Source organism: Ipomoea triloba, chromosome 11 (assembly GCF_003576645.1).
Source record: "Ipomoea triloba cultivar NCNSP0323 chromosome 11, ASM357664v1".
Taxonomy (NCBI): domain Eukaryota; kingdom Viridiplantae; phylum Streptophyta; class Magnoliopsida; order Solanales; family Convolvulaceae; genus Ipomoea; species Ipomoea triloba.
In genome coordinates this window covers 1,043,533-1,066,949 of record NC_044926.1, presented here as the reverse complement: position 1 = coordinate 1,066,949, position 23,417 = coordinate 1,043,533, and the positions used below count along the sequence as shown (strand labels likewise).

The window sequence follows — 23,417 nt, the reverse complement described above, 5'->3', positions numbered from 1 at the left end:
CATCATCATGGTTCTCTCTGAAGTGCACTTCCCGCAAATGATAAACATTCTTTCTTAAAACTGTTTTCTTCTTAAACAGCTTCTCAAGTTTTTCATCACACATGATTCTTCTCTTGTTTGTTGGATCTATGAGGTTGTTAGAACTCACATACTTCTTCATTATGGCATCAACCTCTTCTTGAGAATATTGCCTGGATTCTTTGCCAATTGAATCGAGAAATTCTATCAATGGCTTCGAACCCCATCCAAGAAATTCCAATTTGGATTTTCTCTTCTTGTTCTGGACCTTCATTTTGTTGGATTCACTACCAATCTCCATTGAAGCCACATAAAGAAACCAAAAGGTTACTATTGAGAGTTTTAAATCTGATTATGCATCCTTAAAAAGCGAAAACAATTTTTTTAACATCAATTCCAATTCCAAGCTTCAAAAGTGTTGAGAAAAATGATCATGGATAATGCATGTGTAGAAAAACATGGAAAAGTAAAATAAAAACACTTAGATACAGTTAGAGATATTTTATGACACTTGCACCAATAATGCATTATATATATAAGTTCATATATTCTTGCCTAGTGATTGATAAAAGTAATTTCCTCCCCTCCGACCATGTGTTCATCAATAAAGTAAACCCTAGAATATGTCAAGCTAAGTTGCATGCCTTGCTTCTGGTTTTCTCTGAACATCATCCAATGGAGTGGAACTGCTAGCTAGCTTTCTCCTTTAGTTCCTGGCATATGGGAGCACACATCAATGGTGGCTCTGGTTCAGGTTCTTCTGCTACTGCATGCATTTGGTAAATTCAGGTGTCAATTAGGAGAGAGAGGAGGGGAAAAAGAGAATACGGCAAAAAAAAAAAAGCCTTGATAAGTCAGCGGGCACGTGAACTGCACGCGCCCGGTCAGACCGGATCTGTGCAACCGAAGCACGCGTGTTCCCCTCTCCTTTCACTTTTCTCAAACAAAAAATCACTACAATTGAGGAAATAAACAAATATAGTAGTATAGAAATCTAAATTTGGTTGAAGAAGTTACCTGATTGGAAGAAACGAAGCCTGAGGCGAAGTGAGAAAAGAGGAGATAAATGAAATTGAGAACGAAGCAACGCAAATCGAAGATTAGGGTAGTGAAATTGAGAACGAAACAACGCAGATCGATGATTATGATAGTGAAATTGAGAACGAAGCAACTCAGATCGAAAATTAGGGTACTAAATCCCTAATCGGCGCGACGGAGAATTTAAATAGTTAGTTTTAAATCTAACTTCGCATTCTCAAACTGCACAAATTAATTTTATTTTTTTTAATGTTTTACATTAGTTTTGATTTCAACTCCAAAAGTGTTAAAAATGATCTGGGTGCATATATGGAGAAAACAAAGAAAAATAAGAATAAAAAAACTTCAAATTTGTATTAGATACACTTAAAAGATATTGCATAGTACATGCATCAATAATCCACTATAAATTCATTTTTATTTTGTGCTTTATGAAAGTAGCCTCCATATGCTTAGCCAATATAACGTAAACTATAGACTAAGTAGTCAAGCTAGGAAACAATGACTAAGTCAAGCTAGGAAACAATATGATCACTTGTGAATCATAAATTTATTCATATATTTCAGTGTGAATATAATTGCATGCCATTCTTGTTGTTTAACAAGACATAGAACTTGCGCATAATGTGTAGGATGTTGTTTAACAAGACATAGAACTTGCGCATAATGTGTAGGATGAGTATCTTACTAATATTTCTTTTGCGCATAATGTGTAGGATGAGTATCTTACTAATATTTCTTATATTTTAGTCCGAATTAAATGTTTTCCATGTTTCGTAACCACAGAACTTGCACACAATATGCACATAACTACTTTTAGGAGGATTATCTTGCTAATATTAACAAAATACCATTAGCATTTGTATAAAAGTATTGATCAAACTAATAAAAGGGATTAAACAATTAATTGTACATAATTTTTCAAATCCAAATTACATGACAATTTTAAAATGTCTATGAGAAATTCCTGTTGGTGAGGTACATTGACAATATGCAATGCAGAGCCATAAAATAAACTTGTCTATTTGCGAGCTCCTTTTTGCTGCTGCACCATATGTCTCGGGAGCGTTCATTACAGTTTTACAGTAAATTCTAGCGGTTGAGCAAATGAGTGAGAAGAACGGACTGCGATTGGTCCTGGCCGGTCTTCCATACCCGAAAATCTGGTCCCAAATAGCCCTGCTGGAGCCCTATCCGCAGATGATTTAAGGAGACAGGACTTTGTATGTAGCCTCTATGGTCTGCTCCAAGCCAAATAACAACTGTGGGATCCTCAGGAGCTGTTCCTGGGAGCCTTTGAGTTGTAGAACTACTGGCTCTATTATTTCCCAGAATAGTAGTAACCCCTCCTCTTCCAATGGGAGATTGCTGCTGCTGATATGCTTCAACCCATTGCTGCAGCTGCTGCAGCGCTTGACCCCGCTGCTGCTGCTGTTGCTGTTGTTGTTGTTTTTGAACCCATTGTTGTTGAAGCAGCTGCTGTTGTTGTTGTTTTTGAACCCATTGTTGTTGAAGCTGCTGCTGTTGCTGCTGTTCTTGAGCCCATTGCTGCTGCTGCCGTTGTTGCTGTTGCTGTTCTCGAGCCCATTGCTGCTGAAGCTGCTGCCGTTGTTGCTGTTCTCGAGCCCATTGCTGCTGAAGCTGCTGCCGTTGTTGCTGTTCTCGAGCCCATTGCTGTTGAAGCTGCTGTTGTTGTTGCTGTACTTGAGCCCATTGCTGCTGCTGCTGTTGCTGTTGTTGCTGTTCTTGAGTCCGTTGCTGTTGAAGCTGCTGCTGCTGTTGCTGTTCTCGAGCCCGTTGCTGTTGAAGCTGCTGCTGTTGTTGCTGTTCTTGAGCCCATTGCTGTTGAAGCTGCTGAGCTTGAGCCCGAACACTGTTCACCATCAATGCAGAGAATTCTTGAAGGTAGTTTTGTCTTGAGGGGTTTGGGTGCATGGCAGAAGCATTGCTGCCTCCGAATCTGACATAGTCCTCTTCGTCGAAGGTCAAGCCTGCAGGGAGTTGATATGATAGAGTGCAAATAAGTATCTGATCTGTGCAAGAAACAAATTGGGAGGTCGAGTAAATAAGCATATATAGCTTACCTGCAGCAGACAATTCACAAGCTGCCCTAAGAATTCTTCTTGTGTAGTCAGCTCTGGCTTGTGCTTCTCTCTGAATATCATCCAGTGGAGTTGAAGCACTCATCAATGGCGGTTCAGGTTCGGGTTCTTCTGATACTGCATTTGCCACATTATTCTCCTCCTCAGATCTCCCTTCTGCTTGTTCTTCTGTTACAGAAGTATCCATCAATGTTAGCTCAGGCTCTGGCTCTTCTGCTACAGCATTTGGTTGGCTCATCAACAAATTTTCTTCCTCAGAAGTGCCCTCGGGGGCTTCTACATGATCAGCCTCATCACCGGCCACAATTGGCTCCTGATTGACGGGTTTTTGTTCTTTTTCTTCTTCTCCTCCTTCTGTTTTATCTGAACAGCCAGGGGGCTTTTCTTTGTGCTCAGCTGAAATGCCCGAGGGTGTTTCTTCAAGCTCAGCTTCAACTGGCTTCTGAGATTCGACTCCTTCTTCGTCTTCTTCTTCATCTTCTTCAGTCTCTGGCTCTGCAACTGCCACAATTGGCTTCTGGGATAACAATTTTTCTTGCTCAGCGCTCGTCAAAAGTCGCCGCCTATTCTCCATTAAATAAAACATAGTAAACTCTAGAGCAGTCAAGGAAACAAGATCATCTGTAAATGTAAATTAAATGCATTTTATTTGAGTATTTCTGGGCTGGAACTACTTATGTACATATATAAAGGATATTCTGCTCTCCGTCCCTTTTCGTTTGCAAGATCAATGCGTTGTTTCAATGACACCAATTCTCTATCAATCCACTGTAACAAGATGAACCGAATAATCATCACAACATATATATAGTTCTGTTCTTTCATCAAAGAATGCAATTAAGGCTTTCTGTGAACTTACATTCTTAGTAAGAAATCTGTGCAGAGATTGGGCTTTGGATTCAAACTCCTCCTGCGATGGAAAAAACCAAAATGTTACAAACAAAAGTTTCTGGAATAACAATTGAAACATGTTCCATCTCTCAACTAAAAGTCTAATGCACATTTATGTTTATATATTATATATATGCTCAACAAGGGAGTGCAAGAAATCTTACAACAGTAGGCCTTTTGTGCTTGCCAGCTTTCATTTGTTTATGAAACTCCTTTACTTCTTCCTGCAAATATATATATATATATATATGCCAACACAATCATCATCGGAATCGCACCAATTATGTAAAGAGTAACAATGAACCAAGTGAAAATGGAATTAATGCACCCTTTTTACCTCTGTGATGTATCTATCTGATAGCTCAGAGATTGGAACTTCTGCTTCCACATTCGAGAGCCGAAGGTTTGGTTCTCCTGAAGATTGGCTTACACCTGTAACAGCATTCAACCTTATTGTCAGAAAGAAACAGAAAGAAAAAACCCGTACAGGCTTAACTCACTGATTAAGTAGACAGTATTTGAGAGAAAAAATAAACAGAAAGAAAGAGGTTTAAGGATAGACACTTGAAACTTGACAGAATTGAAATACCTATAACTTGGTGAAGCTGATATGAGCGTTTCTTCGAGTTAGAAAGAATTCTAACAATGCAACCCACCACGTTATCTTCAAACATTTCCGGATTTTCCTTCAAAAGGCCCTTAACAAATTGCATCCTCAAGAAAATAAGCTTTATGTTTTCTACACTTATCGCAGCAAAACAGCTTTTTTCTGGTGCATTATCAACATCATCATCATCAACGTGGTTCTCTTTCAAGTGCACTTCCAGCAAATAATAAACATTCTTCCTTAAAACTGTTTTCTTCTTAAACAGCTTCTCAAGCTTTTCATCACACAGGATTCTTCTCTTGTTTGTTGGATCTATGACGTTGTTAGAACTCACATACTTCTTCAATATGGCGTCAACCTCTCCTTGAGAATATTGCCTGGATTCTTTGCCAATTGAATCGAGAAACTCTATCAATCGCTTCGAACCCCATCCAAGAAACTCCAATTTCGATTTTCTATTCTTGTTTTGGACCTTCATTTTGTTGGATCCACTACCAATCTCCATTGAAAATATTCACCTGCCATAAAAGAGTTATAAGATATCTATACAATTATCTTAAGCTTGTTGAGTCTCAATGATAGCATTGGTAATTTGTGACATGACCAGTTAACACAAAATCAAAAAATAAAAAATAAAAAAATTCATGATTGACAAATTAAATTATAACATACAGCCAAGGACCTTGTGGTCCAGTGACATCAAACCCTTCCCTTTATATGAGAGGTGTGGTGGGTTCGAGCTTCAGTGAAGATAATAGAGTTAGTAATATTCAAAAAAACAAAATTATACCATACGAACCAAATAAATCAAGGTAAAGAAAACACTAAATATGTATATGGATAAATTTGATTAATATAATACCAAATGCATTAATAGTGGATTTGATTAAATTTAGGTTTTTTTTTTCATGGTAGAATCTTTCAGACTTCTTTCCTATTATACAGTATAGCAAGTTCACATAACCTTGTATCAAATATCAATCAATAGAGATTCCAAAACTTCAATTTTCTTTTTTAATAACTCAAATCAAAGTAACACACAGAATCTTACTATGAAACTTTTGTCATTTTTCATTTTTCGACCACCTAAAATAGTAGATGAAAATTTAGGATTTTTATTTTCAATTTGTAAAGCATAGCTTGTGGTAGTTTGAATTTACAACCATCCAACAAAGATTGTTGTTTAAAGGTGGTTGAAAAAATCCATAACTTTGGAAAAACCTGGTAGGAATTTTCGACACCGAATCAAAAATCTATTTAAAAAAAATCTGTATAAGGAAGAAAAATAATGAGAAAGAAGGGGATGGGAAAAGAAATGATTATTGGTAACGTTGACGACCACATTAACTCTGAATCAGTGATAATGAGAAACAATTTTACCGATTCCAAAGGTGCCTAGAGGACGGGCCAGACGGAGCAGAGCGACGATCCCGAATTCCCCGGACTTAAAAGTGGACGGAAACGTGTTTCCGACTAGTGCCTAGAGGACGGGCCAGACGGAGCAGAGCGACGATCTGGTAGCAGATTCCCCGGACTTAAAAGTGGGCGGAAACGTGTTTCCGACTAGTGCCTAGAGGACGGGCCAGACGGAGCAGAGCGACAATTCGAGAGCGGATTCCCCAGACTTAAAAGTGGGCGGAAACGTGTTTCCGACTAGAAACCCTAAATTTCCAATAGTGTCGGCTAGCATAACCTTGTATCAAATATCAATCAATAGAAATTCCAAAACTTTAAAATTCTTTTTTTAATAACTCAACTTAAAGTAACACTCAAAATCTTACTATGAAAATTTTGTCATTTTTCAACCACCTAAAATAGTAGATGAAAATTTATTAGGGTTTTTATTTTCAATTTGTCAAGCACAGCTTGTGGTAGATTGAATTTACAACCACACAACAAAGATTGTTGGTTTAAAGGTGGTTGAAAAAATTCATAACTTTGGAGAAACGTAATGCCTTACCAGTTTTGTCAGTGGTATGAATTTTTGACACTCAATCAAAAATCTTTTTAAAAAAAATTCTATATATGGAAGAAAAATAATGAGAAAGACAAGGATGAGAAAAGAAATGGTTATTGATAACGTTGACGACTACATTACCTGTCAATCGGTGATAATGAGAAACAATTTTACCGGCCTTAAAAGTGGCCGGAAACGTGTTTCCGACTAGAAACCCTAAATTTCTAATAGTGTCGACTAGCAAAAAAATAAATAAGTTGTGAATAAAATCTTAGAATAGGTAAATGTAGAAGTATATAGATTAATTTCCAAAATTAGTGATTGAATTGAAGGAGCAAAGTAACACCTAAAATTAAACAAAAACCATCAAACAAAAAGTGGAACAAAAAAAACAAACATACAAATCAGGTACAAAATCATTGAACAAATAAACAAATGTAGTATAAAACTAAATTTGGTTGAAGAAGTTACCTGATTGGAAGCAACGGAAGCTTGAGGCGAAGTGAGAAAAGAGGAGAGAAATGAAGTTGAGAATGAAGCCGGAAGCTTGAGGCGAAGTGAGAAAAGATGAGAGAAATGAAATTGAGAATGAGAATGAAGCAACGGTGATCGAAAATTAGGGTACTGAAACCCTAATCGACGCGGCGGAGAATTTAAATAATTAGTTTTAAATCTAATTTCGCGTTCTCAAAATGCGCAAATTAATTTAAATTTTTTTTTGACATTAGTTTTGATTTGGTTTCAACTCCAAAAGTGTTTAAAAAAAAATGATCCGGGTGCATATATGGAAACAGAGAAAAATAAGAATATAAAAAATAACTTCAAGCTAACCCTAATGTTGCCTCCCTTTTCTCTCTAAAACAAAAAGTTTTTCTCTGCTGCTCAACTTCGACTTCCACCTCCGGCAGGAGCTCTAATGGAGCTTTGAGCCGGCGGTTTTGGTCACCTTCTACGTTTACTCTCGCTCTTCTTCCGCCTCGACCATCGTCGCAGCTCCGTCCGCCTTCGACCACCGCCACAGATCTTCTTCTTCCGTTTTCTTTCTCTTTAATAAAATAATAGTAGGTAGGTATTGGTATTTGTGTTGGTAGTCTTAACTCCCAACCCTACTTTGGCTTTACCACTTTTTATTTTCTCTATTATTGTGTTTTCCTCTCGTTACTTTCACGGGCTTTTTCCTCTCGTTACTTTCACGAGCTTTTCATTATCATTAGCATAAATCGTTTAGTTTGGTTTCGGCAAGTGTTGATCTTATCCTGGGGCGAGCAAAAAAGAATGATGATGAAGACCCAGATCTTTGATGAAGCTTTAAGCTCCTTGATGGAACATAGCTTCCTAGTTATGAAACAGTCTGCGATTCAAGTTTTCTATAGCATAGTTAGAAAAGTTGTTTCTATGTCTGACTGTAAGGAATGGTTTAGCATTGTAGATGAATTTATTCATATATTTCAGTGTGAATATAATTCCATGCCATTCTTGTTCAACAAGACACAGAACTTGCACACAATGTGCACAGAAGTTACTGTAGGGTGATTATCTTATTAATATCTTATATTACATGTTACTTGGGAGATTTTGAAGAATTAAATGTTAATTAAATAGATTGTGATTTAAATAATATTAAAAACCAAATAAATAGTGAAATAGCACTAAGTTCACGAGTGATATCCAAACTTTATTTCGGATATCTGAAAATTCCAGGTGATGTTTTTATGACTTGATATCCGAACCAAATTTAATTCAGTTATATTTGGTTCAGATAAAATTATTTCGGATCAGTCTGACTTATTTGGTTAAGGCGCTTCTACATGATCAGCCTCATCACCGGCCCTGATTGGCTCCTGACATACAACTCTTTCTTCTTCGTCTATTTTATCTGAACAGCCCGAGGGCTTTTCTTCAAGCTCAGCTTCAACTGGCTTCTGAGCTATGACTCCTTCTTCTTCTTCTTCAGTCTCTGGCTTTGCAACTGCCACAATTGGCTTCTGGGATAACAATATTTCTTGCTCAGCACTCGTCAAAAGTCGCCGCCTTTCTTCCATTAAATAACGCATAGTAAACTCTAGAGCAGTCAAGGAAACAAGATCATCTGTGAATGTAAATTAAATGCATTTTATTTGAGTATTTCTGGGCTGCAACTACTTATATTATGCACATATATAAAGGATATTCTGCTCTCCATCCCTTTTCGTTTGCAAGATCAATGCGTTCTTTTAACGACACCAATTCTCTATCAATCCACTGTAACAAGATAAACCAAATAATCATCACAACATATATATATATAGTTCGGTTCTTTCATGAAAGAATGCAATTAAGCTTTTCTGTGAACTTACATTCTTAGTAAGAAATTTGTGCAGAGATTGTGCTTTGGATTCAAACTCCTCCTGCCATGGAAAATACCAAAATGTTACAAACAAAAGTTTCTGGAATAACAATTGAAGCATGTGTTCCATCTCATATAAAAGTCTGATATATAGTTGGATTGCGCATTTATGTTTATATATTATTATATGCTCAGCATGCAGTGCAAGAAATCTTACAACAGTGGGCCTTTTGTGCTTCCCAGCTTTCATTTGTTTACGAAACTCCTCTAATTCTTCCTGCAAATATAGCCAACACAATCATCACCAATTCCTCACAGTATGTAAAGAGTAACAAAGAACCAAGTGAAAATGGAATGAATGCACCCTTTTTACCTCTGTGAAGTATCTATCTGATAGCTCAGAGATTGGAACTTCTGCTTCCATATTCGAGAGCCGAAGGTTTGGTTCTCCTGAAGATTGGCTTACACCTGTAACAGCATTCAACCTTATTGTCAGAAAGAAACAGAAAGAGCCCGTACAGGCTTAGCTCACTGGTTCGGTAGACAGTATTTTGGAGAAAAAAAAAAAAAACAGAAAGGGATTTAAGGATAGACACTTGAAAGTTGAAACTTGACGGAATTGAAATACCTATAACTTGGTGAAGATTGTATGAGCGTTTCTTCGAGTTAGAATTGATTCTAACAATGCTACCCATCACGTTATCTTCAAAAGATTCCGGGTTTTCCTTCAGAAGGCCCATAACCAATTGCAACCTCAAGAAAATGAGCCTAATGTTTTGTGAACTAATGGCAGCAAAACGGCTTTTTGGAAGTGCATTATCCTGAGCATCATCATCAACAACAACATGGTTCTCTTTGAAGTGAGCTTCCAGAAAATGAGAGAGATTCTTTCTTGAAACTATTTTCCTCTTAAACAGCTTCTCAAGTCTTTCATCACACCGGATACTTCTCTTGTATGTTGGATCTATGAGGTTGTTAGAAGCCACATACCTATTCATTATGGCGTTAACTTCTCCTTGAGAATACTGTCTGGATTCTTTGCCAATTGAATCTAGAAATTCAATCAATGGCTTCGAACCCCATCCGAGAAACTCCAATTTATTTCTTCTGGATTTTCTCTTCTTGTTCTGGACCTTCCTTTTGTTGGATCCACTCCCAAGCTCCATTGAAAATATTCACCTGCCATAAACAGTTATAAGATCTCTATACAATTATCTTAAGCTTGTTGCATGTAAATGCTAGACTTGGCAATTTGTGACATGACTGGTTAACACAAAATCAAAAACTAAAAAAATTACATGATTGACAAATTAAATTATACCATACAAACCAAATAAATCAAGGTAAAAAAAACACTAAATATTTATATGGATAAATTTGATTAAAATCAAATGCATTAATAGTGGATTGGATGTGAATTTGATTAAATTTAAGTTTTTCATAGTAGAATCTTTCGACTCCTTTCCTATTATATAGTATAGCAAGTTCACATAACCTTGTATCAAATATCAATCAATAGAGATTTCAAAACTTCAATTTTTTTAATAACTCAAATTAAAGTAACACTCAAAATCTAACTATAAAAATTTTGTCATTTTTCGACCACCCTCAAGTAGATGAAAATTTAGGGTTTTTTTTTATCAAGTTTGAATCTACAACCATCCGACAAAGATTGTTGACATTTCTGACCACTTTTTAAAGGTGGTTGAAAAATTCATAACTTTGGAAAAACGTAATGTCGTACGGCTCCTGCCGGTGGTAAGAATTTTTGACACCCAATCAAAAATCTTTAAAATTTTTCCTATTTGAGGAAGAAAAATAGCGAGAAAGAAGAGGATCAGAAGAAAAAAAAAAAAAAAAACAAAAGGTGATTGGTAATGTCGACCTCATTAACTACCAATCGGTGATAATGAGAAACAATTTTATCGGTCTTAAAAGTGATCGGAAACGTGTTTCCGACTAGAAACCCTAAATTTCTAATAGTGTCTATGTGTAAATGTAGAAGTAGATAAATTAATTTCCAAAATTAGTGATTGAAGGAGCAAAGTAACACCCAAAATTAAACAGAAACCATCAAACAAAAAGTGGAACAAAAAACAAACAAACAAATTAGGTACAAAATCATTGAACAAATAAACAAATGTAGTATAAAACTAAATTTGGTTGAAGAAGTTACCGATCGGAAGAAACGGAGCCTCCGGCGAAGCGAGAGAAGAGGAGAGAAAATGGAATTGAGAACGGAGCACGTATTAGATTATGGTACTGAAACCCTAATCGACGGCGGCGGAGAATTTAAATAGTTAGGTTTAAATCTAATTCCGCATTCTCAAAACGCGCAAACTAAACATCTTTTTTTTTCCTTGCATCAATAATATGATCACTTGTGAATCATAAATTTATTCATATATTTCAGTGTGAATTGAATGTCATTCTTGTTGCTTAACAAGAAATAGAACTTAGCTTGCACTAGACTTGCACACAATGTGCACAGAAGTTACTCTAGTTCCATGCCTGAAAATCTTAGCCCAAGAAGCCTTCTTCTTCTTCTTCTTGTACAGAACCAACTCAATTAAAATGTACTGTAAGTGCTAACCATATTAATTTAAATTTTGACTATTCAATAATCAAATTAACATTTCTTTAAAATTTTAAAATTAGAACTTCTGAGCATTTTTTTTCTCTTATTTACCAGACCTTTAAATATAAATTTTAATTACATTAAATTTTAAGTAAATTAAATTTTAAGTATATTAAATAATACTCCCAAATCCAAACAAAAAGAAAACTTTAACATGTCTTCTTCTTCTTCCCTAATCATAAACTAACTTTACCAAAATCCATTATCCGGTAACTGCTAATCAATCCACTAACTCCTAATTGGCAAACGACTAAGCACAAGTCACAAGATTAAAGATTTCATCTTCTCGCCTTCATATATATAAGTATATAACCCTTAACTAACATTTAGAAGTGTAAGATGAGAGAAGAGTTGATATTTTAGCAACATTTTCATGCATCAATACAACTATAGTGTCTGTTCTTCAATACAATACAAGGAGAGCATCTATCATGCCTTGATGAAAGCAGTTGTCTAACGCAAAAGACTACCACACTGGGCGGGATATACATAAAGGCTATCCTCCCATGGCAGTGCCTTCTAGATTATCTTAGTTCGTAAGGACACTGAAAAAACACGAAGCACAAACATTCATGGCGGCCCTATGCCCCATCTGGCTGGAGAAAAGGATTGGCGATCTCATCTGTGCCATCAGTTGGCGCCACAAGCATAACTGCAGTCCCCCTACACACCTGCATAAATACAACTAGGCGTGTTAATTTTCAATGCAGAACTCTTTACAATACAGAATCAAGGCTGTTATGGATCGGATAAATTAAAAAACGGCTGATTGTTTCAGGATGATTCAGAAAACAGACACAGAAATGTACATATCAAAATGGAGTCTGAAATTAGAGATAGGTAATTGATAAAATACATATATCAAACTGGGTTGTTAATGAAGTTTACAAGTTTCAATCAATATTCGAACTTAAATTCCAGTCATCTGATGAGATGTTGGTGTAAGTACCACTGTAAGTTTAATGGAAACTCTGATATATACTTTAGAAAGTGGGTATCACTTGATTCACTTCTCGACTAAAACCATTTTTAGACAACGTCAAAGGGAAAAGGGAAAAGGAAATAAAAGCATAATATCACTACAGGCTGCAGTATTAGCTACAACCTATGCTACATATTAAACTGTTAGACACACACACACACACATGAAAACAAACAGAGAGAGAGAGAGAGAGAGAGCATAACATACAATTAATCCAAGACGCCGTGTCTGATCTGTTGTCTTCAGAGGATCATCGGAATCTGAACCAAAAGTTGTTTAGCCATTTTTAGTATCACAGGAAAGATGAAAATAGTCATTAGAGTCGAACTCCAAAGATAGTATGTATACATAGAATGAAATTTTCCAATTACACAATTACTCCATATTACATATTATTCCACTTTGCCAGAATAAAGAACCAGAGGAGAAAGACAATTTATCATTCTTCCAAATGATAATGCAGTACAAATGATTTAAGTGAATTCAATACAACCTTGGTGAGAACTGAGGTCTGAGAAACATGAAGGTTTTAAAGAGGCATGCAAATGATCCATTACAGCAAGTAGTCAACAACAAAAAGTAAAGACCCATGGTATGCACATCCCTCCCCCATCACTTTCTTCTGAAGTCAATAAGAATTAGATCAAATTTAATAGTTCTCCTTTATCCCTATATCTAGCCAAAAAAAATTTACCTCTAAGATACTCAATGGCTTCATCCAAGACAAGATTCAGCAATTGGTCATAGCCTTTTAGTGTTCCTACAACTGTGAACAGAGGAAAAATAAGCAATGTGTCAGAACTAAGCTTCATACTGCAAAATGGAATTATAAAGCATAATATAACATTATAACCAATGCATGGTGGTGAATTGTAATAACAAAGAAATAAAATAATCTCAGTGCTCCCATATATGCCTCACATGGCTCCTCTGTATTCTTTTCTCTTTCATACTCGTCTTTAATTCTAAGGTATGCAACCAAACTACCAAAGTATAACACAACAAATCTGTTGAATATTAGGAAACTATTATTGAATATTAGGAAACTCCTAGTAGGCTGGACTTAGTTTCCTATTCCTATAAGGGTTTCCTATTCCTATTATGGTAGATTTGGTAGGTAGTTTAGTATATATATAGAGGCATAGAGAACAACCCTATTGTACTCTTTCATTATAATATATTCATACATTCTATTATTCTCTAGTTTTCTCACATACTTTGCTTCCGCCTAACTGGCGGGTGGTTGTTATTCTCCACCCGCCAGGTCTTTCAATCCCTCAATTTCAACAAAATCAAAGCAAGTATATTTATGGCTTCTGGAAAACTTAGAAAGAAAAGAAAACAACTGACCTTGTCTGCCACCAGTAAGCTTGACTTGCACACCCTTGTCAACGAACTTTGCCAAATCTAGAACTGTTTCTTTCCTACCTGACTGTAGGAAAGAAACAAGCAACAGGCCTTTATTGTAAATCAACAAACATAAATAATTGAAACTGTTTTCTGTATATATTTCTAGATTTTTGTTTCTGATCCCGACTAGTAGCTCATGCACAAATGCACAATCAGAAAGCACATGGGCATACATATATAAAACTTAAAACCATTTTCATCAAAGAGTTTGGATAGGCTTATTAAAATAAAAAATAAAAAATTACGCATTGTGAAAGCTGTGTCGAGCTTATTTCCATAACTAACAACTTTTGAGAAGTCCTTATCTTAAAAGCACTTATATAGTTATATTAAGCTGTTTATTCAAACAGGCCTTCATCAATTTCAAATATTACGTTGATATTTCGACTTTTTATCTAAAATTATATAAACGTGTATAAGAGAACAAAGAGTGCTACCATTCTGATCTTTATTCGATCGAACACGAATTCGTTACAATACTCCCCAGTTAAACAGCAAAACAACACCCTGCAAAAATGACCAAATTCATGAAAATGCAGTAAATTCATACACATCAAGTCGGAATTTCAAAAACCTAACAGATTTGTTTCTAATTTTTTAAAATAAAAAGGAAGCAAAAGCAACAGTAAATGCATACAATGGACTTAGCGGCTACGGCACTCGGCGGTGGTGGTGGCTACAGCAGCAGGGAGAGTCGCGGTGGTGGTTACAGCAGCGGCAGACGGTGCAGAGTTCTCTTCCCCTTCTCTCTCTCTCTTCTTTCCCGCTAAGTCTTGTAGAGTTGCAGGCTTGCAGCAGCGATTGCAATGGAAGTTAAAAAGAGTAAAGAGTAGCCATTTTCGGATCTTAATCAATCCAACTTAAGTCTGATGAGTCCAAAACAAACGGTCAACTTTAGCATTTTTGGGCTTAAAATTTATATTTCAAGCCCACTTAAGAGTAATGAGCCCAAATCAACGGCCCAATTAGGAAGCTTTGAGTTATAAATAATGAATTTATATTTCAAGCCAACTTATGTCTGATTAGCCCAAAATATCAGCCCGGTTAGACACATCTCGACAATTATGTCATGAACCTGGGTCCATCTTGCAAGGTGAATCTGAGCTAAAATATACAATTTATATATTGAATGCTCACAATTTACATATTGTATTTACAATTTAAATTGTGAACATTCAGTATGTAAATTATGTATTTTAGACCCAAATTTACAAGATCGATCCGGATTCAAAATGGACACGAATCCACCTTTTCAATCGTTATATCGTGGACTAGGGTCCACAGTGCACTGTGGATCTTGGTCCGAAACGATGTCGTTTCGAATGTTAGTAGACGGTAGACGCGAATGACTTCATGTAATACACAGAATCCTTGTCTAGAATACAGGGAATAACTTGACGGAATACACAAAATATTGACACAACTACATTCGAATACGCAAAACACGTCACAACCTATGTTTAAGTACCTCTAACATGAATACACAGAATCATAGTTTATAATTCACATAATGCTTTCAAATAATACACAGAAAATGAAAACACCAAATACATCACCCCTTTTTTCAAAAAAAAAAATCACCACCCCTGTGTTTAAATACCACTAACACGAATACACAAAATCTTTGTCTAGAATACACCGAATGACTTGACGGAATACACATAATATTGACACAACTACACAGAAATCATCATCCTAACATTTGAATACACAAAACACGTCACAACCTATATATGTTTAAGTACCCCTAACATGAATACACAGAATCATAGTTTACAATACACATAATGTCTTTAAAGAATACACAAAATATTAACATAAATACACAGATCGATTAAAACGAGAAACATAATTTCCAAAAAATAAACCGTTAATTAAAATGAGCACCCTGGTCCGCAATATAAATTGCCATGGTATTATTGGAATATTGGCAGATCTGAGCTATAAATTTATATTTCAAGCCGAATCGTAGACCGGCCCATTAACAGTTTGACTTGCAAGGACATTTGGGTAATTAAATTGGGAGATTTGGGCATTTCAGGGAAACAGGAACTAATATAAATTAGCTCTGCAACATCTAGGGTTTCTTGGAGCAGCCGAGACAAGCAGAGTTAGGGTTTCCGAGGACGGGCTGATAGTGAGCTCTGCAACAATGGTGGAAAAAACGAGCAAGGCCAGAAAGGAGGAGGTTGTGACCAGAGAGTACACCATTAATCTCCACAAACGCTTGCATGGATGGTACTCTCTCACCCCAAATTTTGCTCATGAATTTCTCTCTACATCTGTTATGTCGACCACGATTCTGATACATGTAGAACAAAATGCGTAGCCATTAACTAGGATTGTTCATGATTAGTGTGAAGCTAGTAATTTTATCAGTCCATTTTCTTATATTTACGTGAAGCTCAATCCGTGTGGATATTCTGTACATTTGTTTTGCTATCCATTTTGTTGGAAAACTGCATCTTTGAAGATTAATGTTGGAGTTTCAAATATATATTGATCATCTATACATAGTTTTTAACACTTGAGACTGAAATTCAAGTAAAATCCCAATCTATAATAGCCATATAGTAGTGTAGTAAAATGCTCATCTTTCTTAATAAAATTTTGGAATGGGCTTGAATGGACACAATTATCAAAGATGTAGGAGTTTGTATGTGTATATCTATATGTGATGTGCATTACCAGTATCCTAAAGAAAATCTCTACTCTTAGGCTCCTTTCAATGTTTAGAGTTGATATTATAAAGATTATTGTTCAAATCCTACTATGATCCCAACCATGTTTTGCTGCCAACATAGATTGATATTGGTTGAAAGCAAAGTGTAGAGAATCTTAGCAAGTTAGGATTCGTTCTTTGTTCCTTGCAATGGTTTCTGTGCGTTCTTTTGGATTCTGTGCAATTGCTTCCGTCTTATTTCTATATTTGGTATGATATGTAGCACCTTTAAGAAGAAGGCTCCCAATGCTATAAAAGAGATTAGGAAGTTTGCCCAAAAGGCTATGGGAACAACTGATGTTAGAGTTGATGTGAAGCTGAACAAACACATTTGGAGCCGAGGGATCCGAAGTGTTCCAAGGAGAGTTCGCGTTCGCATTGCGAGGAAGAGAAATGATGATGAAGATGCCAAGGAGGAACTCTACTCATTGGTTACTGTTTCTGAGGCCCCAGAGGGACTCAAGGGCTTGGGCACTACCATCATTGAGGATGAAGATGAATAGACTTTTCGAGATCATATAAACAATTCCAGTTTTGGTTATTGTCAGTTACCAATTAGATATTCTAATTTTTGCATTTTCACTTTTAAACAGCCAATTCTATATGCTATAGACAATTTGGGTAATTTATGAGTTTATGCCAATATAAAGTGAGATTACTTGGTGTTGAAATTCATTTATTTTAATGATGTTTTTGTGCTTTTATTTGGTTTGTTGTACAGTGGTAACTGGTTAAATACAGTTTAGCTTCCAATCATTCCCTAAATGAAAATTGCAAGACAACACTCCATATCAATTGCAAGAAAACATTAAACCTCAGTTCCTAGAAGCTAAAACTGCAATTTTATGCAATTAATAACTCCTTTGAGGATAATTATGGATGTTCAATCTATACAACAAAATGTGGCAGATCAAATGCCACACTAACTCTCATGTCCATAAAGCTTTCAGCTTTGATTATGCTTTACTAAGGTTGCTTTATCCTAAGACAGTCACAAATTTGCCCCAAAAAGACCAAAAATGTAATATGGACCCAAAATTTCTATGGCATCATTGACAGGATTCTAATGCAATACAACGCTATGTCTACCCGAGTTATTGGCTCTACCCAGAGGCTCCTGCAGCAGCATCCTTCTCGTGGTCTCCTTGCTCTTCCCTGGCAAACTCCTCGATCAATTGCCGCTGTCTGTGTGTCAAGTTCCTGCATCATGATAAATAGAGAGAAGCAAATTGTTAAAATGTGTCATTAAACTTTAAACCCCTCCAAATTCTAGTGCGATGAATTAAAAGAAACCAAAAAAAAAAAAAATGGCAATCAAAGAAGTGAAAGAACACATACGTGGGAATGCTGACAATGAAGTGAACATACTGATCTCCCACTGAATAGGAATTCCTTGCTCTAATCCCTGCAAAAACACCCAAAAGACATTAGCTAAACTTATAGAATAGGTTAAGTGAATGCTCCTACATAAACTATGCTAGGTAAATAGTTGGTGAATGATCTGTGAGCTATGAATATTGAATACTAGGAGAGTAGTTGTCTTTGACAGGCCAGAGACCAGAATGAAATAAATCATAGTTCATTCCAACACATGTCCCAATATACTGCTGAGATTTTTATATATATTCGATAATACTCGTATACTTCATAAGCTATAATGAGTAATGGCAATGAGGGTTAGATTTCAGCCTACAAATGGAGGTTCGTATTTTGTGCACCATAATTACCTTTCTTTTTCAGGACAACTTTTTGGCCAGGCTGGGTGCCAGGGCGTACCTGCAAATGAGAAAGGCCAACGGATTGAAGGTTATATAAGCAAGAACACATCCACAATTACACCATTGGACTATGGAGGAGCTAAAATTCAGGGACTTTACTAGTGTTCAAACACTGTAAGGGAATGACATAAGAGGATACATGTTCCCGTCAATTTTAAAATGAGCCATTCGTAATCGTGAAGAGGTGAAAATGAATAATCAAACCATAATTTCATGTTAGAGTTTCAGACATACCTTGACAACAACATCCCCAGTCAGAGTTGGGACTTGGACTGTACCTCCCAAAATTGCCTACAAGAAATTACCGGTTGACTAAGGCAATCTAGAAGTGAAAGGTCCATGATACAGGCAGCTTGAGAAAATTGAATTGAAGCAAAACACTAATACAAATCAAGTAGATATGTGCAGAAAGCAAAAACCCCACCTGTGTCATATTCAGATGAGCATTGACATGGATATCAGATCCTTCTCTCCGGAACACAGGGTCTTCCCTAACCTGAAATATATCAGGAATCTTGGTAATACATCAGGAATATACTTGCACTTGGATATGCATCAAAACACTGCAGATTAGGGATGGGGTTATAACATTGATAATGATAATAGAAGCTAAACCTTGATAGTGACATAAAGATCACCCGGTCGATTGCCTTCAGGATCTGCTCCACCACTCCTATACACTTTCAAAGTCTCATCATTATCAACTCCTGTAGAAGAGTAATAACACTTTCAAAGCCCGTGGATACAATTAAAGTCCAAACATACACCTGCTCTTACTCATTAATATAACGGAGAGCTTAACCAATAATCTATGGTTCTGCTTGAAAATTGGTTGTAAAGAGTATAAGGAAAAAATGTTATCATTTGGTCAATAATCACAAGTTACCTGGCATAACATCCAACTTCACAGTTTTTAGCCCCCTCACTACTCGTTCTCCCTTGCAAGTCTTGCAGAAACTCTACTCACCAGTGGCAAAAAATGTAAAATGTCAGTACATATGATTGTCACATACAAACATGTTGTTCACTCTTTAAACACACAACAGACAAACAGCAATTGCAAAAAATAGTACACGCCAGTATTGGTATTCCTAGAACAATGGTCAGACACATCAATGCAGGATAGGAGACCACCACTATTTTCATGAGGCACCTGAATGAGTACTAAATGTGGATTCTTCTTATATGGTAATTCAGTGATATCATACCGATACAATCTTTCCAGCCCCTTTACATTGTGGGCAGGTAGTCTGTAGCGTGAAGAAACCATTTTGCTGAATCACCTAGAAAGAGGGCAAGGTAATGATGTTACTCTTAGAGTCTTCGATATCCAAATCCCACTGTAATAACAATTATAGGAATGCACAAGACACTCACCATGCCAGCCCCTCTGCAACGTCTACAGGTTTCAGGCTTAGTCCCGGGGGGAACACCACTTCCACCTATAAATGAAAATTAAAAACATGAGTATACAAGTAGCCTTCCTATTGGGTTTGTTATGATTATTGACTTAAGACAGACTTATGGCATAATGAAGGTCAAAGAACTCTGAGGTACATTCAACAGAGAATCATATGCTAATTGAATGCTACCATAAGAAAGACATGCATACCACAAGCATCACAAGGTAATTCAGTTTGGAATGATACAGACTTAGTGCAACCCTGAACAGCTTCCATGAAGGATAGTTCAACAGAAATCTGCAAAGAGGATTTTGTGACAAAATAGCAGCAATAATAAAAACCATTAAAAGTAATAATAATAATAATAAATACTCTATATTATATTTGTAATTTGAAAAAATAAAGACAGCACCTTGATATCTTCGCCACCCATCCTCTGGTTCATGAAGTTGAAAATCTGATATCCATCCAATACATGGAAAAGATATGAAAAGTTAGTCTCAATGCTAAATTGACTACACACAAGTGCAATCACTTGATAAATTGGATGAAGATAAGCAGGTTCATGTAATATGGGATCAAACCCAAAAGTGCAATCAGTTTGAAAGAACATCCATCTCAGAAGTGATTGAGTTGAAAAGATCACTCACTCTCTCAAGTAATTAGGATCTTTTATTTGATTTCCTTATTGGACATTTTAACACAACATATTTCTTTTTATAATTTATAATAATGCCCTAATATTTTTTTTCTTTTGTAAATTAAAAGATAAATAGGAGGGTATGCTGTTCACCCTATATATTTACTCACTCTTTGCATGCCATGGTTAATTGTCCAACCTATTAAAAAAGAAGGTATTCAAAAGAACACAAGTATGTTTTACAAATAATATATGAACAGCAGGCAGTACAAGTTAAAAGGTAAATGGATACAGTGCATATAAACTTTGGCTTAATTCCTTACATCAGAATTTCTAAAGAGTTCCTCAAAACCAGGAAAGCCACTGAAACCAGGCCCACCTCCACCACCACTGTTCTCATTCATGCTATTATAAGCTTCATGACCAAGCTGTCACGTCAACATGTCACCATCATATTTTTATGAGTAAAAAACTATAAAGGGAGCATTCATGGGATATAATAGCCAGTGAACTTCCTGTGTTGTGCAAACTAAACATATGCATGAACATATGTGAACTGTAGAGATCATAGAATAATTTCAGAAATGGATAGTTAATGCAACATATAACAGAAACAGAAAATAATATGTTTACTATCTTCCCCAATTATATAGCAAAAAGAGAGAGCCTTTAGCCATTTAAATATATGGCCAAGCCTTTTCTTTGACTCTATCCCCTCTTAAGGTTACAATTCACTTCACTACTAAAAAGGGTGAAGTAGGAGGGAAAAGAAAATCAGGTTTCTTGGTAAATATGGAGCATGGCATTGCTCTGATAGGTAGTATAAAAATGGTAATCCACTTCAACATATGCTTCAAATATCCACTCAACATGAATGAACATGAACCAGGCATGTTGTGCCCTTTAAAATTTGGGATGATCTAACAAATTATTAATTTATTTGTCACAAGAAATTAAAAGAATGATTTATGTATTGTTTATAAGCACCATGTTAAAGTAGCAACTAAGTTTCCAGAAACAATGTGAGGGATAGAGAAATGATGCATAACATATGAAAGACCTGATCATATGTCTGGCGTTGTTCATCATCTTTCAGAACCTGTAATTGTAAAGGAAAAAAATATTTATAATCCATTCACCTCATAACATTACTTCAAAGTATGTGAAATTAATCCAAAGTGGAAATACCTCATAAGCCTTTTGAACTTCCTGAAACTTTGTTGCAGCTTCTGGATCATCTTTATTCACATCTGGATGCAACTTCTTTGCAAGCTGTTGTATAATGCATGGAAAGGAATAAACTTTAAAGTAAGTTGATGACTTTGATCACTTAACTCTGCTAGTCAAACTACTGCTAAAAAGCCTAGCTACCAGAAGAAGAGATCACCAGAGACATACCCCAAGATAAGCTTTCTTGATTTCAGAAGCAGTTGCATTCTTACTTATGCCAAGTACCTCATAATAATCTCTGGCTGACATGTGTGCTAACCAGGGAAAACATTTTTTAAAAAAATGAACCAGTCAATGAACTTAAGCCAAAATAATTATAATTTTAAAACCTTTAAAAAGAAAAAGGAAAGTCAGTGAACCTAAGCTTGGACTTAAGCATATATGCTAAGGGTCATCAGAACCATGTTGGACAAACTGTGCAGACCAAGCTAATCAACCCCCCCCCCCCCATATCACACTCCCAGCCATTCCCGTATCAAGAGTTCACTTGTTCTTCATCAAACATATCACACTCCCAGCCAGTGCCACATTTCAATTTAAAACTTTCAAGCTCATTGTTGCAGAAATTTCAATAAAGCAACGTATTTCAAAGGAGGATATCATAATATAATCACTGTGAAACAGGTACCATAAAAGTAAACATGACTAATATTATTACACAAAAAATAAATTAAAAAAAAAAAAAGTAAATGAAAACTGCATCCTAACATCAAATATAAAAGTAAGGTCTAAAATTTCTTTATTTTTAAGCTAACATTTAATAACAAATTTTCATTTCCACATTTTAAAAAGAGTCCATGCAAACCAACAAATAGTCTTGAAAGCAAAAACAACAAGATTTAAGCTATTTAGAAAGAAACCTGTGGCATGGATGCATCTAGTTGCACCAAAGTTGGCTTTTGATAGCCCAATCTTCAGCCTCCCTCTTCCATTAGCTCCTGTTCCTCACCAAAAGGGGAAAAGGAAACAACAAAATTTAAAGCCTGCAGCCTCATATATAATTCGATTAAACTAACTTCATAAAGGACAGTTTCGCATACCATTCCCCGAAATCGAATTGGACAAAACTCTCTGTTGATCGCATATTGACGCACTAAACTGTCTATATCCCCTTGCGCATACCGAATCATAAACCTGTGAACCAATCCGCCCCAATTCACCATCATATTGGCTGTAAGTATAGTCATAAGCATATACAAAAGAGAGCGAGAGCGAGAGAGATAGAGATAGAGGCGTACAGAAGAAGTGTGGGACGAAAAGGAAGCGCGAGCGAGGCGAGAGGCTAGGCGGGCGGCGTTGGACCGAACCATTTCGGAAGTTGTAGTGTAAGAGAGTGAGGTTGAGTAAAACGCTTCAGAATCCTCAATAGCAGCCGGAGCTCAGAAGCAGAGCCGCCAGAGCTCAGAGCTATGGCGATGTTAGAGTCGGAACTCAGAAGGTTCTAGCGATTTGGGATGGGAGTTGGGACTTCCCAGAGAACGGGACTGTGGAAACTAATTGGGCCGTGTTTGGGCATTTCTTACGTATTAATACTAAAAATGGAATTTATTGCCCACAAAACTACAAAAAACTATAATTTTCATGCCTCAGTCCGACATGATAATAGAATAAGAGCAATTTCAATAGTAATGATTTTTTTTTAATGTGCCAATTAAGAAATAGGAGAAGGAAAAAA

At 36.2% G+C, this 23,417-nt stretch overlaps 5 protein-coding genes across 5 annotated transcripts; 1 reads left to right on the top strand and 4 right to left on the bottom strand.

Annotated features, from left to right (window-relative positions):
* Positions 1–2,148: 2,148 nt before the first annotated feature.
* LOC115996904 (golgin subfamily A member 6-like protein 22) lies at positions 2,149–5,161 on the bottom strand. Its single transcript, XM_031236342.1, has 6 exons — positions 4,639–5,161; positions 4,387–4,481; positions 4,018–4,068; positions 3,841–3,926; positions 3,141–3,721; positions 2,149–3,047 (listed from the first exon to the last, which is right to left on the bottom strand). Exons 1-6 carry the CDS (start codon positions 5,159–5,161, stop codon positions 2,149–2,151), a joined length of 2,235 nt encoding a protein of 744 aa, XP_031092202.1.
* Positions 5,162–8,755: 3,594 nt separating this feature from the next.
* LOC115996902 (uncharacterized protein At5g08430-like) lies at positions 8,756–10,105 on the bottom strand. The gene is made up of 5 exons (XM_031236339.1): positions 9,568–10,105; positions 9,313–9,407; positions 9,157–9,216; positions 8,950–9,000; positions 8,756–8,854 (listed from the first exon to the last, which is right to left on the bottom strand). The coding sequence occupies exons 1-5, from the start codon at positions 10,103–10,105 to the stop codon at positions 8,756–8,758; spliced, it is 843 nt and encodes a 280-aa protein (XP_031092199.1).
* Positions 10,106–11,878: 1,773 nt separating this feature from the next.
* LOC115997146 (sm-like protein LSM7) lies at positions 11,879–14,778 on the bottom strand. Its single transcript, XM_031236653.1, has 6 exons — positions 14,607–14,778; positions 14,407–14,476; positions 13,910–13,991; positions 13,254–13,325; positions 12,767–12,819; positions 11,879–12,248 (listed from the first exon to the last, which is right to left on the bottom strand). The coding sequence occupies exons 2-6, from the start codon at positions 14,407–14,409 to the stop codon at positions 12,159–12,161; spliced, it is 300 nt and encodes a 99-aa protein (XP_031092513.1). The 5' UTR covers positions 14,410–14,476; positions 14,607–14,778; the 3' UTR covers positions 11,879–12,158.
* A 1,262-nt stretch (positions 14,779–16,040) lies between these two features.
* Positions 16,041–17,366, top strand: LOC115996811 (60S ribosomal protein L31-like). The gene is made up of 2 exons (XM_031236229.1): positions 16,041–16,207; positions 16,915–17,366. Exons 1-2 carry the CDS (start codon positions 16,122–16,124, stop codon positions 17,192–17,194), a joined length of 366 nt encoding a protein of 121 aa, XP_031092089.1. The 5' UTR covers positions 16,041–16,121; the 3' UTR covers positions 17,195–17,366.
* A 96-nt stretch (positions 17,367–17,462) lies between these two features.
* LOC115996810 (chaperone protein dnaJ GFA2, mitochondrial-like) lies at positions 17,463–23,248 on the bottom strand. Its single transcript, XM_031236228.1, has 18 exons — positions 22,981–23,248; positions 22,783–22,876; positions 22,603–22,680; positions 21,911–21,996; positions 21,701–21,784; positions 21,573–21,611; positions 20,836–20,940; positions 20,285–20,329; positions 20,082–20,169; positions 19,847–19,911; positions 19,678–19,752; positions 19,356–19,428; positions 19,085–19,176; positions 18,894–18,965; positions 18,704–18,760; positions 18,419–18,467; positions 18,030–18,096; positions 17,463–17,891 (listed from the first exon to the last, which is right to left on the bottom strand). Exons 1-18 carry the CDS (start codon positions 23,050–23,052, stop codon positions 17,795–17,797), a joined length of 1,338 nt encoding a protein of 445 aa, XP_031092088.1. The 5' UTR covers positions 23,053–23,248; the 3' UTR covers positions 17,463–17,794.
* Between the last annotated feature and the right edge of the window lie 169 nt (positions 23,249–23,417).

Bases quoted from the DNA above. Each gene is read 5' to 3' on its own strand.
- LOC115996904 (XM_031236342.1), bottom strand. From the start codon at position 5,161: ATGGAGATTGGTAGTGGATCCAACAAAATGAAGGTCCAAAACAAGAAT. The intron at 3,927-4,017 runs GTAAGTTCACAG...ATCTTGTTACAG, and splicing joins ACAGATTTCTTACTAAGAAT to TGGATTGATAGAGAATTGGT. The intron at 3,722-3,840 runs GTACATAAGTAG...AATGGAGAATAG, and splicing joins GCAGAATATCCTTTATATAT to GCGGCGACTTTTGACGAGCG.
- LOC115996902 (XM_031236339.1), bottom strand. From the start codon at position 10,105: ATGGAGCTTGGGAGTGGATCCAACAAAAGGAAGGTCCAGAACAAGAAG. The intron at 9,217-9,312 runs GTAAAAAGGGTG...CTATATTTGCAG, and splicing joins CAGATAGATACTTCACAGAG to GAAGAATTAGAGGAGTTTCG. The intron at 8,855-8,949 runs GTAAGTTCACAG...ATCTTGTTACAG, and splicing joins ACAAATTTCTTACTAAGAAT to TGGATTGATAGAGAATTGGT.
- LOC115997146 (XM_031236653.1), bottom strand. The intron at 13,326-13,909 runs GTCAGTTGTTTT...CTCTGTTCACAG, and splicing joins GCTTACTGGTGGCAGACAAG to TTGTAGGAACACTAAAAGGC. The intron at 12,820-13,253 runs GTAAATTTTTTT...CTTTTGGTTCAG, and splicing joins AGCCATTGAGTATCTTAGAG to ATTCCGATGATCCTCTGAAG.
- LOC115996811 (XM_031236229.1), top strand. From the start codon at position 16,122: ATGGTGGAAAAAACGAGCAAGGCCAGAAAGGAGGAGGTTGTGACCAGA. The intron at 16,208-16,914 runs GTACTCTCTCAC...TATGATATGTAG, and splicing joins CACAAACGCTTGCATGGATG to CACCTTTAAGAAGAAGGCTC.
- LOC115996810 (XM_031236228.1), bottom strand. From the start codon at position 23,052: ATGGTTCGGTCCAACGCCGCCCGCCTAGCCTCTCGCCTCGCTCGCGCT. The intron at 18,966-19,084 runs GTTTAGCTTCTA...GATATATTTCAG, and splicing joins ATCTTTATGTCACTATCAAG to GTTAGGGAAGACCCTGTGTT. The intron at 17,892-18,029 runs GTATGTGTTCTT...ATCATGATGCAG, and splicing joins TTCATTGTCAGCATTCCCAC to GAACTTGACACACAGACAGC.